Source organism: Pseudophryne corroboree, chromosome 2 (assembly GCF_028390025.1).
Source record: "Pseudophryne corroboree isolate aPseCor3 chromosome 2, aPseCor3.hap2, whole genome shotgun sequence".
Classification (NCBI taxonomy): domain Eukaryota; kingdom Metazoa; phylum Chordata; class Amphibia; order Anura; family Myobatrachidae; genus Pseudophryne; species Pseudophryne corroboree.
This window is the reverse complement of record NC_086445.1, coordinates 214,492,944-214,507,391: the sequence shown is the minus strand read 5'-3', so window position 1 is coordinate 214,507,391 and position 14,448 is coordinate 214,492,944. Positions and strand designations below refer to the sequence as shown.

Sequence of the window (14,448 nt, the reverse complement as noted above, 5' to 3'; positions counted from 1 at the left end):
CATCTTGGTAAATTTACCCCAAAGAGTGTTCTACAAGGTAGACTTTTTATTTTTGCACCAATCTAGTTTCATTATGCAGTATTATATTAATAGCTTGGCTTGGATTACTATATCAGAAACACAGCCATGTATAGATAGGTATGATATTATTTATAGGCTACCATTTGCTATTAAAAGCAATATGACTGTATGAAATATGCCCCCAGCTAATGCACGCCCAGAGAATCAGGACACACATATATGATTTATATCACACAGGGCTTAAACACAGACATTTTCCATCTAGGATTTTCTTTTTAGCAGACTTGTTTTACAGGAATAGCTGGGATATGGGGTTTTTACATCATCATTTACAGCTGTAATAAATCTAAAAATAACACGAAAAATCAGGTTTGGTCCCATATGTCCAGTAAAGAAAAACACTTTCCATGTGCAGTGTACTTTGTAATTAGGAAACAATGTAAAAAAAATTGCAGTGTGCCCCCTCGCCACATCCGAAACCAGCTCTAGCGCTGCACAACCTAGGCTGACTTCTACTTCAGGAGACACATGAGTATAGTAAACCCTGGATAGAGCAGCAATGGTTCCTCTATGGGAAAACACACTATGCAGGTGAAACTCAGAAATTTAGAATAAGTTCATTTATTTCAGTAATTCAACTTAAAAGATGAAACTAATATATTATATAGACTCATTACATGCAAAGTGAGATATTTCAAGCCTTTATTTGTTATAATTTTGATGATTGTATCGTACAGCTTAAGAAAACCCCAAATCCAAAATCTTAGAAAATTAGAATATTACATAATATCAATAAAAAAAGAATTTTAAGTACAGAAATGTCGGCCCTCTGAAAAGTATAATCATGCTCAGTACTCAGTACTTGGTTTGGCCCCCTTTTGCATGAAATACTGCCTCAATGCGACGTGGCATGGATTCTATCAGCCTGTGGCACTGCTGAGGTGTTATGGAAGACCAGGATTCTTCAATAGCTGCCTTCAGCTCTTCTGCATTGTTCGGTCTCATGTCTCTCATCTTTATCTTGGCAATGCTCCATAGATTCTTTTTTCTTTAGCCCAGGTAAGACGCTTCTGACATTGTCTCTTGTACAGGAGCAGCTCGACAAGAGGAATACGACATTTGAAGCCCATGTCCAGGATCCATCTGTGTGGTGACTCTTGATGCACTAACTCCAGCCTCAGTCCACTCCTTGTGAAGCTCCCCCACACTTTTGAATGGCCTTTTCCTATCAAGAAAAAAAAGAACTGGTCTGCTGCTCAGTGGCCCAAAGTCATGTTTTCTGATGATAGCAAATTTTGCATCTCATTTGGAAACCATGGTCCCAGAGTATGGAGGAAGAATGGAGAGGCACACAATCCAAGATGCTTGAAGTCCAGTGTGAAGTTTCCACAGTCTGTGTTGATTTGGGGAGCCATGCCATCTGCTGGTGTTGGTCCTCTGTGCTTTATTAAGTCCAGAGTCAACGCAGCCGTCTACTAGGACATTTTAGAGCACTTCATGCTTCCTTCAGCAGACAAACTTTATGGAGATGCTGATTTCATTTTCCAGCAGGACTTGACACCTGCCCACACTGCCAAAAGTACCAAAACCTGGTTCAATGACCGTGGGATTACTGTGCTGGATTGGCCAGCAAACTCGCCTGACCTGAACCCCATAGAGAATCTATAGGACATTGCCAAGAGAAAGATGAGAGACATGAGACCGAACAATGCAGAAGAGCTGAAGGCAGCTATTGGAGCATCCTGGTCTTCCATAACACCTCAGCAGTGCCACAGGCTGATAGAATCCATGCCATGCCGCATTGAGGCAGTAATTCATGCAAAAGGGGCTTAAACCAAGTACTGAGTACATATGCATGATTATACTTTTCAAGGGCCAACATTTCTGTATTGAAAATCCTTTTTTTATTATTTTTGTGTACTATTGTAATTTTCTGAGATTTTGGATTTGGGGTTATCTTAAGCTGTAAGCCACAATCATCAAAATTATAACAAATAAAGGCTTGAAATATCTCACTTTGCATGTAATGAGTCTATATAATATATTAGTTTCACCTTTTAAGTTGAATTACTGAAATAAATGAACTTTTTGCACGATATTCTAATTTTCTGAGTTTCACCTGTATAGTGTGTTTTCCCATATGGGGGCTAAGGGGGCTGGGGTAATTATCAACATTGGGATACCTGGAGGAGCAATCTTGGTACCCCAGTGATTTCGGTATAAGAGACATGTCTAGCAAAGACCCCTTCCCATTATACCAAGAGTGTATACAAAAATGTGTACAATGATCAAATGAGGTTTAATTAGGCAAGTTTATGAATTGTAACCTCTTGGTATAGTGGCCAGGTGATTTATAGGCCACTGTTTACTATGCAGTGGCCACTGGTGTTACAATGCCAGGGGTACCAAATTTCCCAAAGAATATGGGCTTTAGTGACAGCTAAATCCTGATCCCCAGAGACTGTGTGGTCTGGAGGCACATTACCCCGTTTATAATTACACAATGCAGCATATATCATCTGACCAGAGATAACTATCAATCACTTGTAGACCTCCTATATTCAGCCATGCCTGTTTTTTTAGTAAAGTATTAAAAGTTATTTCTGCCCAGACCACAGATCCTGTTGATTTGACGCAGATATAGTAATTTGATGTACGAAGTGCAGTACGTACGTACTTTGTACTTTTATTCATCAGACATGCGCAGTAGAATTCTGTCATAGTGCATTCTGTTGGCAGAGTAATGTATTTCAATATTACAGTATGAAAAGCACGTGGTGTAATGCAGTTTGCTTGCTTGTATACCTCCTACCCAGTCCACCCTCCAACTGTCTCTCCCTGTAGAATATAAGCTCTCAGACAAGGTCCTTGATCCTCTTGTTCTTCCCTTGCACTGTCTTTACTACCAGTGCTCTTTGGGCCTAATTCAGACCTGGTCGCACGTATGCGGTTTTTCTCTTACGTCCTAGAGGATTCTGGGGTCCATTTAGTACCATGGGGTATAGACTGGTCCACTAGGAGCCATGGGCACTTTAGGAATTTGATAGTGTGGGCTGGCACCTAACTCTATGCCCCTCCTACCAGACTCAGTTTAGAAAATGTGCCCAAAGGAGCCGGTCATGCTGAAGGAAGCTTCTGCATTTATCTTCTATGTTTGTTGTTTTCAGGCAGGGCTGGTTGGCACCAGCCTGCCTGCTTCCTGGGACTTGGTCGGGGGGGTGGGACGGCCCAACCTCTTGAAGGGTTAATGGTCCCGTTCCCCGCTGACAGGACACTGAGCTCCTGAGGGAACTATTCGCAAGCCCCACCACGGCGGGCGTACATTCCCACAGCACGACGCCACCCCTAACAGAGCCAGAAGAATGAAGAGTGGTGAGTACTGAGCCGGCGTCCCGGTTAGCGGGGTGCCGGCCATTATGGCGGCACGAGGGTACAGAGACGCACGGCTTCTAAACGGGGCGGAATGCGTCCTACAGACACAGTACAGAAATGCATCTAAGTACACTGTACACAGTACCCAGACTGGCAATACAGCCTTAAAACAGTTTCTCTCCATTTTATGCACCAGATTACTCAGCCAGTATAAAAAAAGCATGAAGACCGCGCGCCATTGAAGGGACGGGGCTTCACTATGAGATGATCCAGCAGCTCCCCAGCGCCATTTTCCCTCTGCAGTGGACGCTGACAGGACAGGGACGCACAGCTCCTCCGGTGTGACTCCAGATTACCTCAGCGGTACCAGGGGGTCATAGCAGGGGGGAGTGACAATTAGTGTACTAAGTCTCCTGTCAAGGTACTTAGTCTGCAGCCCGGCTAAGCTTGACATTAGCGATAAGGGCGCGGTGGGGGCTGGCTCTAAACATCTCTGTGTCTCCCTGAAGGGCTCTTTGTGGGTTAATTGTGCGTAACCTTTTCCTGTGTGTGTGTGTGCTGTCACATTTACATTATGTCAGGCAAAGAGTGTGTTTCTTGTACAGTGGAGTGTTCCTCTTCACCAGGGGGCTCACTACTGGGTACTCAGGGTTCACAAGCTAGCGGGGCTGAACCGGAGTGGGCTAATTCTCTCAAAGGAATGATTTCCACTCTTCTACAAAATTGTCCCGCAATGAGAAAAAGACGCAATACTTAAAACATCTCCGTCCCCTCCCATTTGTCCGCAAAAGCGATCTCTGGCCCATATCCTGCAATCTGACTCTGATGCCTATGGGTCAGACTTGGAGGAGGGTGAGGTAGACTTGGAGGGGGGGGATGTGGCTCTGTCACAGGGAATAGAGGCTATCAGATATGTTCTGCATATTCCTGATAAGGTGTCAGAGGAGAGTGAGGAATCTTATTTTAATGTAAAGAAGTAGTCCTCAGTTACTTTTCATGTGTCAAAGGAATTGAATACACTGTTTGAAGAACCATGGGTTAATCCTTATAAGAAGTTTCAGAACCCTAAAAGGTTGCTCTTATCTTTTCCTTTTCCTCTGGAGGAAAGGAAGAAATGGGTAAATCCACCAATAGTGGACGCATCAGTCTCTAGGCTGTCACGTAAAATTGTATTGCCTATTCCTGGTGCAGCCTCCCTAAAAGACACGGCTGATTGTAAAATTGAGACTACACTCAAATCATTGTACACAGCTGCTGGGGTGGCCCAAAGACCCACTATTGCATGTGTGTGGATCACTAAAGCCATTGCAAAATGGTCAGGTAACCTAATGGAGGGGTTAGATTCCTTATCTAGGGGGGATGTTGTCTTACTCCTGCAGCATATACAGGACTCTGCGAACTTTATGGTGGAGGCCATAAAGGAAATAGGCATGCTTAACGCACGCACCAACGCTATGGCAGTGTCAGCACGCAGGGGCTTGTGGCTACGCCAGTGGACTGCTGACGCAGACTCCAGGAAAGGTGTGGAAGGGCTACCATTCACAAGAGAGGCCTTGTTTGGAGATGAACTAGTCAAATGGATCTCCACAGCTACGACTGGTAATTCTACGTATCTTCCCTCCGCAGCCCCCCGACCAAGAAGACTTATTCAGCTTCTAAGTTACAGTCCTTTTGGACTGCCAAGTTCAAGGGCAAATCCAGAGGTGCTTCTACGTCCTCCAGCGGTGCAAGATGTAAACCACGCAAACCAGCAACTGCAGGTGCTCAGGAACAGAGCTCAGGCTCTGCTATCTCAAAGACTTCAGCTTGACAGTGGACCGCAATGCCTGGGAGGCTGTCAGGTGGGAGCCCGTCTACGATTCTTCAGTCAGATCTGGTCAAATTTGTGCCAGGATCCCTGGGATAGATCTTATTTCCCAGGGCTACAGACTGGAGTTCCAAGAGCTCCCACCTCACAGATTCTTCAAATCAGGCTTGCCGGTTTCACAAGAGGCAAGTATAACTTTACAGCATGCCATCTAAAAACTGGTACAGACTAAGGTCATTGTTCCAGTTCCACCTCATCTACTAAGGAAGGGGTGCTATTCCAACTTGTTCGTAGTACCGAAGCCAGACGGTTCGGTAAGACCGATTCTGAACCTCAAGTCTTTGAACTCTTATTTTCGAGTGTTCAAATTCAGGGTGGAGTCTCTGAGGGCAGTGATCTCCAGTCTGGAGGAGGGGGAATTCCTAGTGTCTCTGGATGTCAAGGATGCATACCTTCATATTCCGATCTGGCCGCTTCATCAGGCTTTTCTACGGTTTGCACTGCAGGACTGTCACTACCAGTTCCAGGGCCTGCCATTTGGTCTCTCCACGGGACAGAGGGTGTTCACCAAGGTGATGGCAGAGATGATGTTTCTACTCCGCAAACAGGGAGTGAACATAATTCCGTACCTGGATGATCTCCTGATAAAAGCGCCATCCAGTGAGAGGTTGCTGGACAGCATTGGTCTCTCAACCAAACTCCTCCAGGATCACGGGTGGATTCTGAACCTTCTGAAATCTCACCTAGAGCCAACACGGAGGCTCCCATTCCTGGGAATGATACTGGACACGGAGTCACAAAAGGTGTTCTTTCCATTGGAAAAGGCATTGGTAATCCAGTCGATGAAGCCAACCCGGGTGTCGGTGCATCTGTGCATTCGCCTTCTGGGGAAAATGGTGGCCTCTTACAAGGCACTTCAATGTGGAAGGTTTCACGCAAGACCCTTCTAGCTCGATCTGTTGGACAAATGGTCCGGATCGCATCTTCACATGCACCAGAAGATACGTCTGTCGTCCAAGGTCAGGATCTCCCTTCTGTGGTGGCTACAGTCTTATCACCTCGTCGCAGGATGGAGGTTCGGAATTCAGAACTGGATTCTGTTAACCACAGAAGCAAGCCTCTGAGGTTGGGGAGCAGTCACTCAGGGGGTGCAGTTTCAGGGAATATGGTCAAGTCAGGAAGTCATCCTTCCAATCAACATTCTGGAACTCAGGGCCATATACAACGCCCTTCTGTAGGCATCACATCATCTTCAAGATCGGGCAATTCAGGTCCAGTCAGATATTGTGACGGCAGTAATGTACATAAACCGACAGGGCGGAATGAAAAGCAGAGCAGCAATGTCAGAGGTGTCAAGAATTCTCCTCTGGGCAGAAAGAAACACTGTAGCGTTGTCAGCAGTCTTCATTCCGGGAGTAGACAACTGGGAAGCAGACTTCCTCAGCAGACGCGACCTGCACCCGGGGGAGTGGGGCCTTCACCCGGAAGTGTTCAGGTGCTTGACAAGTCGATGGGGATAGCCACAGATCGACATGATGACCTCTCATCTCAACATGAAGCTCAGGCAGTATTGTTCCAGGCCAAGAGACCCACAGGCAGTGGCGATAGACGCCCTGATGACTCCATGAGTCTATCAGATGGTGTACGTGTTTCCTCCACTTCCTCTGATCCCAAGAATTCTAAAGCGAATAAAAAGGGAAAAGGTTCAAACAATACTCATTGCTCCGGACTGGCCAAGAAGCGCCTGGTAGGCGGAGCTTCTGGAGATGATTCTCGAAGATCTGTGGCCTCTACCTCTTCACGAGAATCTTCTGCAACAGGGCCCGTACATCTATCAGAACTTACCGCGGCTCCGTTTGACGGCATGGAAGTTGAACGGCTGATTCTAGCCAGGAGTGGGATCCCTAAAAAGGTTATCCCGACTATGATCTAAGCCAGGAAGGGGGTTACGTCTAAGCATTACCATCGTATTTGGAAGAAATACGTCTCTTAGTGTGAGAGCAGAAATTATTCTGCGGTGGAATTTCATTTAGGATGTTTCCTGCTTTTTTTGCAGGCAGGCGTGGATGTGGGCCTGTGTCTGGGCTCCATAAGAGTCCAGATTTTGGTCTTATCCATTTTCTTTCAGAAACAATTGGCTTCTCTCCCTAAGGTCCAGATGTTCTTCTGCACATCCAACCTCCCTTTGTGCCTCCTACGGCACCTTCGGATCTCAATGTGGTGCTGCAGTTCCTCCAATCGGACTGGTTTGAACGGTTACAGGAGGTGGACGTAAAATATCTTACGTGGAAGACCGTCACACTGTTGGCCTTGGCTTCAGCAAGACGTGTTGGAGCTGGGGGCTTTGTCTCACAAAAATCCCTATTTAATTTTCCATGAAGAGAGAGCTTAACTCAGAACTCGTCAGCAATTTCTTCCTAAAGTGGTGTCCGCATTTCACATCAACCAACCTATTGTGGTTCTGGTTGTCACCGACACCTCTGCTACTTCAAAGTCTTTGGATGTTGTGAGGGCTTTGAAGGTGTATGTGAAAAGAACAGCTCGTCACAGAAAAAACGGACTCGCTGTTTGTTCTTTATGATCCCAATAAGATTGGGTGTCCTGCTTCAAAGCAGACAATTGCACGCTGGATCAGACTTGCTATCCAGCCTGCTTATTCCACGGCAGGTTTGCCATTGTCCAAAATCTGTACAGGCCCACTCTACTAGGTCGGTGGGTTCTTCCTGGGCGGATGCCCGGGCAATCTCGGCTTTACAGCTCTGCCGAGCAGCTACTTGGTCAGATTCTAACATGTTTGCTAAGTTCTACAAGTTTGATACTTTGGCCTCTGAGGACCTTCAGTTTGGTCAATCAGTTCTGCAGGAACCTCAGCACTCTCCCACCCGGTTTGGGAGCTTTGGTACATCCCCATGGTACTAAATGGACCCCAGTATCCTCTAGGTTGTAAGAGAAAATAGGATTTTAATTACCTACCGGTAAATCCTTTTCTCGTAGTCCGTAGAGGATACTGGGCGTCGCCCAGTGCTTTGTTCTTCCTGCACTGTTACTTGGTTAAGTAATGTTGGTTCAGCCGTTGCTGTTTCTGTTTCAAGTTTGGTTAGCTTGGCTTTCCTCTTGTTGTGTGTGCTGGTTCGGAATCTCACCACTATCCTTATCTATCCTTCTCTCAAAGTATGTCAGTCTCCTCGAGCACAGTTTCCTAGACTGAGTCTGGTAGGAGGGGCATAGAGGGAGGAGCCAGCCCACACTATCAAATTCTTAAAGTGCCCATGGCCTCTAGTGAACCCGTATATACCCCCATGGTACTAAATGGACCCCAGTATCCTCTACGGACTACGAGAAAAAGATTTACCGGTGGGTAATTAAAATCCTGTTTTTGCACTGCTGCTACCAGGTAATCGCCGCCTACAGGGGTGCAAACGCTGTTCAGAGAGCTGCACAAACAAAAGTTTGTGCAGTTTCTGCACAGCCAACGACTTACTCAGCTGCTGCAACAATCTGGGCCGCTGGTGACGTCAGGAACCCTCCTCCGGAAAGGGTGGACACGCCTGCGTTTTTTCCGACATTCCCAGGAAATGGTGAGTTGCCGCCCAGGAACGCCTTCTGCCTGTCAATCTTCTTGCGATCTCCTCTGCGATCACTTTTGTCGTAGAAACCGTTGCTGTCCGGCGACCCCCGTCGCCGGACAGCAACACGCCTGCGCATTGTGGCCTACACGCATGCGCTGTTCAGACCCGATCGCACGGCTGCAATAAAATGCAGCGTGCGATTGGGTCTGAATTACCCCCTTTGTCTTTTGTCTCCTCCCCTTCAGCAAATCTGACATTGTCTGGTCACTAAGAATGGGGATCGACCATCGATAGTTTGTCACTGACGATCAAAGGTTTTGGCATTGATGGTGGAGATCCGATGGTTCTCCCCTGTCAATGGCAGAGAGCACGTTAATTTTTTTAAATTATTTTACTTATTTTTTACTTTCAATGTAAACCACCGATAACACCATCGATGGCAGAGTCGTTGATGGGCATCCCTACTGCTTACCCATTAATAACTGTTGTTACTTTCCCCCACTATGTATCTTTGCCTACTGGTTCTAGGTGTTGGAGTTTTTTTAAAGAAAAATTGCATTTTCTATGCTGCATACTCTGTAAACACCCACCGCCACAGCATGCAGCAGTGCCATACCGAGTGGTGACTTTCCCATTAGGCACATGACTAGGGGCTGCACTTGTTTGGGGGCGGCACTTGAATACTTGTATTGGTACCTTCAGCCCATAAAGTACCAGTAACTGCACAATATTTCCGTTGTACTGTACCATATGTCATCTTGAATGGAGGGTAAATGGGTAGAACATGCACATACTGCCCCTGTAAACTGTCCTACGTACTAAAGTATACATGATTATAATGTCCCAGTTAGTGGCTTTTTCTTATTGTTCGATTAGATTGGCTATCATCAAATGAGGATTTATAAGTTATAACCAATCAATAAAAATAATAAAATGACCATTACTGTGCCCTCACCCCTAAATCTGTCCCTGGCCACATACCACCTCATTCTGACCCCTGATAAAATCGTGGGGGGCCGAGGGGTATTTATTTTGACATGTACTACATCTGTAATTCAACATCAACTGCAGAGCTCTTCTGTATGTTATATAATTTCTAAACTTAGAAGCAGCGATGATATACAGTATTATGCGTTATTAAATCAGCTGTGTTTGAAGTATTGAACTCTTTGTGGTCCCAACCCCCCAAAGTTTGTGATTTATGGCAGTGAAGTAATTTTCTGGTTAGTTGATTACTGCATGAAAATGTAATTAGGTAACTGATGTATTCGTTGTTATACCATTTCCAGTAAAACCCAAGGAGAGGTGCTGCACTGGGACAATGTCTGCGGGATGTTCTTGCTGAAGTTTTATGCTCAGAAAATTTACAGGACACTTTCTGAAAAATCACTTTTTTCTAGCTCATACTGTTACTGTACTGTATGTATTCATTTTGTTCTCCCTTTATCTTAATGCAAATCATTCCAAAATATGTATCAAAATAAAAGCTCATCTGTTTTTGGAATTGAAGCCCACTGAATTGGGCAGAAAATGGGGTGTACTTGCATGTGGGGAGGGGTGCATACTGAAAAGATTTTTGCATTGCAGGTAATGTTTTAGATTCACTCTCCTGGAGAATGTATCCAGTAGAACAAAATGGACAAGGGTGTAATCTGGAGAAAAAAATCTGATTTACCCATATTATCTTTTGATCCACTCATACTTATAGGCCCTACACACTGGCCGATTTTTTGAAAGATATGAACGATCTCGTTCATAAATGAACGAGAACTCGTTCATATCTTTCAGTGTGGAGGCTCCAGCGATGAACGATGCGCGGTCCCGCGCTCGTTCATCGCTGGTCCCCCGTCGGCTGTGCATGCAGGCCAATATGGACGATCTCGTCCATATTTGCCTGCAGTTCTATGGAGCCGCGTGACGGGGGGAGTGAAGAAACTTCACTCCCCCCGTCACTGCCCCCCCGCCGCCGGGTCGCTCGTCGGCCGTATCCGCCGTCGAGCAGCTCGGCGGCGGGTCGGCCAGTGTGTAGGGCCCCTTAGTCTAGCTCTGCACAAAGCACACACACATTATAGTGAAACCACACACTTTTCACAGATTGGGACCATCCTAATCAGGAACTGTAAATTAAAGTTCTAAACCTGATTTATGTTTTTTATTTAATCTACTTTATAATGCCTAAACAGGCTACATGTTGAGTCTCCAATATCCAAAATGCTTGAGACCAGAAGTATTTTAGATATCTGATTTTTCCGCATATTGGAATAATGAGAGATCTTGGGGATGGGACCAAAATGTATGTGATATGCTCAAACATTTCATGAGTCCTTTTTACATCATTTATGAAGAGATAAAAAGTTGTCATTACTAAGTATGATACAAAGTGATCCAAATTGTGTAAGGTGCTAACTACTCACTGCTTTAGCAGTCACTGGCTGTCACATATTCAGAATCACAGTGCTGCAACCAATTTTTAAGACCAGTAATGATGTACATTTTTCCTTTGGTCGCCAGGTGACCAGGTGCAACCAGTTAAATAATGGAAGCTGTTACAGCTAACCAAAGGTAGCTGTTATACAAAGTAAAAGTTTACTTTGGGAAATTAAAATTTTTGGAATAAATGTGTTGTCAAAAGTGTATTAGGCTTTATTCAAAATAATTGTATTTCCAATATCATGCTGACATGTTAACCAATTCTTTATGTTCAATTTCTTGTTTTTGTTTTTTTTACTTTGTAGGTTTGATAATCCATGAAGGTTCTTCAGTGTATCGGATCTTCAAGCGCTGGCAAGCTGTGAATCAGCAATGGAAAGTTTTAAACTATGACAAAACCAAGGACCTGGGGGAACCTTTAACTGGGACTACAAAGCTTGGGGGAAGGAATTCACGGACGAATCATTCCTCTCACAATGATAGAGGCCCTGGGAGGAGTCAGCGGGTTAGGACTATTTTGAACCATCACTGTGGTTATACAATTCTACACATCCTCAGCCACCTGCGGCCTAATGAACATCGAAATAGCTCAAACTCCAACAGAGAGGTGGTGATGAGAGTGACAACAGTATGAGAACTGGCCAAATTATTGGGGGAAATGGTATGCTGCTATCCGTCTCTAGCTATTACCAATGTCGCCATTACATTGGTATAAAAAATGGAAACATGGAGAACGCAGAGAATTCAGGCCCCTGAGGAGCTGGCCTTTCAATGCATTTTATTCAACAGTTTTAATATATGAAATGCTCTGGTTTTTATTTTTTAAACGTTGGGACTACTTTTACCACTTAATACTTTCCAGTGCGTCTTATATCAATTACAAAATGCCCAGTGTGAGATGAATGAAACTATAGGGTTCCCTCAAGGTCTCAAAGTAATTGAGTCAATGAAATTCCCCCTGAACCATTACTTTTGGAATACGTTGAAAGCACAAGCCAGCGTTTTCAAGGAGAAAACAAGTCATCACAAGAACCAAGTCTTAATATTTTTACCTCAGCTTTAAATGATGACACAGTAAACCATAGATATAACAAACCTAAAAGAAAAATACAGTTAATAAAATCATTTTAAGAATTGCCTAATCAAAATGGTAAATACAACAGGAATTAAAAGACACTATGAAGTGGTTCACAACTTTCTAAGTGATGAATAGGTGCAATAAAACATATTTTTACGGCAAAATGGGATCTTTGCAATAAGACGCTTGTACTTTCCCTGGTTTTACATTTTTGCATGATTAAATGTAAATTTTTTTTCCTCTCTTCTCCCTGCGGGAGGATAAAGAAAAAAAATATTTATATGCAAATAGTCTCCAACTACATTTCTTTTCTTTTTATTCACATACTGGGATGTAATATTAAAGACATCAGGTTTTTCCTGTAAATTCTGCATTTGTATGTGTGTGTGTATGATGATGCAAGGGTGTCATGCTATCTGTCACATGGTAGCTGATCATTTGGCATACTACTCACATTGGGGCAGATGTGTTAACCTGGAGAAGGGATAAAGAAGTGATAAAGCAGTGATAAGTGCAAGGTGATAAATGCACCAGCCAATCATTACGAATTTGAAAAATGACAGGAGCTGACTGGCTGGAGCTTTGTCACCTTGCACTTATCACTGCTTTATCACTTTTTTATCCCTTCTCCAGGCTTAATGATAACTGACCCATCAAAGACTGAATGGTGTTTAATTTTAAAGTGTTCTAGTTCTACTAAGGGTATAGCAGGTTCACAGCCTACTTCTGCAAAATAACATGTGGCGAGGTCCTGATTTACATTCTAGATGATTTTAGGTAGCACCTAAGCTTCAGTTTTGGACAGACAACGGTCAGGCCTTACCATATCCTGCTGTGATTGTCCACTGATGAGCGAAAATGAATATATTGTGTGCAGCATACACATCATCTAACCTATATTAATCTACACTACTGATATGTTTGGGTCACCGGTTTCAGGCTAAAGGAAGTCACATTTCCCATTTTTCCATGTTGAACGTTTGCTTGCTTTGCCATAATGTTTAAAATTCTAAAGTTGAAACGGTTACAAAGCTTTGCATCTCATTACTGGCATGTCGGCATGCCATATTCAACATAACGTGGTCCCTCTTGTCATTGTTGACATTCTGGTTGTAGATAATTTGACTACTATATATCCCATCCCAGGATTACAATAAGGTTAAACAGTAGTATATGTGCCAGGATTACACTGTGAGAAAACAATTGTACAGGTTGAGTATCCCTTATCCAAAATGCTTGGGACCGGCAGTATTTTGGATATCGGATTTTTCCGTATTTTGGAATAATTGCATACCATAATGAGATATCATGGCGATGGGACCTAAGACTAATCACAGAATGCATTTATGTTTCATATATACCTTATACACACAGCCTGAAGGTAATTTTAGCAATATTTTTTATAACTTTGTGCATTAAACAAAGTTTGTGTACATACACACAATACATTTATGTTTTATATACACCTTATACACACAGCCTGAAGGTCATATAATACAATATGTTTAATAACTTTGTGTATTAAACAAAGTTTGTATACATTGAGCCATCAGAAAACAAATGTTTCACTATCTCAGTCTCACTTAAAAAATTCCGTATTTCGGAATATTCCGTATATCGGAATATTTGGATATGGGATACTCAACCTGTATATGTCCCAAGGATTACACTGGGAGAAAACAATAGTATATGTGCTAGGATCACACTGGGAGAGAACAATAGTATATTTATTTATTATTTATTTATTAGCAGTTTCTTATATAGCGCAGCATATTCCGTTGCGCTTTACAATTAGAACAACAGTAATAGAATAAAACTGGATAAAAACAGACAGACATAGAGGTAGGAGGGCCCTGCTCGCAAGCTTACAATCTATGGGGAAATAGGCATTAATACACAAGGATAGATGCTACCTATTGCATAATGGTCCACCAGATTGCTAGGTTCTTAATGGGCTGTATGATATGATCACCCCGCAATGTTGGCCAAGTGTCAGGAGGGTGTGAGAGTAAAGAAAGACAAGATATGTGTCAGGAAAAACGCAGGCGTGCCCAAGCGTTTTCTGGGAGGGTGTGTGACGTCAGTTCCAGCCCCGAACAGCCTGATTCTATTGCACTGTACTAGTAAATACTGGGCTATGCACAGACTGGAAAAATCATTCGATGGTGACT

At 43.7% G+C, this 14,448-nt stretch overlaps 1 protein-coding gene across 2 annotated transcripts in view; it reads left to right on the top strand.

The window, feature by feature from the left end:
* Positions 1 to 12,441, top strand: part of MARCHF9 (membrane associated ring-CH-type finger 9) — a 362,018-nt gene extending 349,577 nt beyond the window's left edge. For both annotated transcript variants that reach the window (XM_063952304.1, XM_063952303.1), the window contains exon 5: positions 11,505 to 12,441. In XM_063952304.1, the coding sequence (XP_063808374.1) occupies positions 11,505 to 11,833 (329 nt within the window). In that variant the 3' untranslated portion in view covers positions 11,834 to 12,441. The remainder of the gene's footprint in view (positions 1 to 11,504) is intronic.
* The last annotated feature ends 2,007 nt before the right edge of the window (positions 12,442 to 14,448 follow it).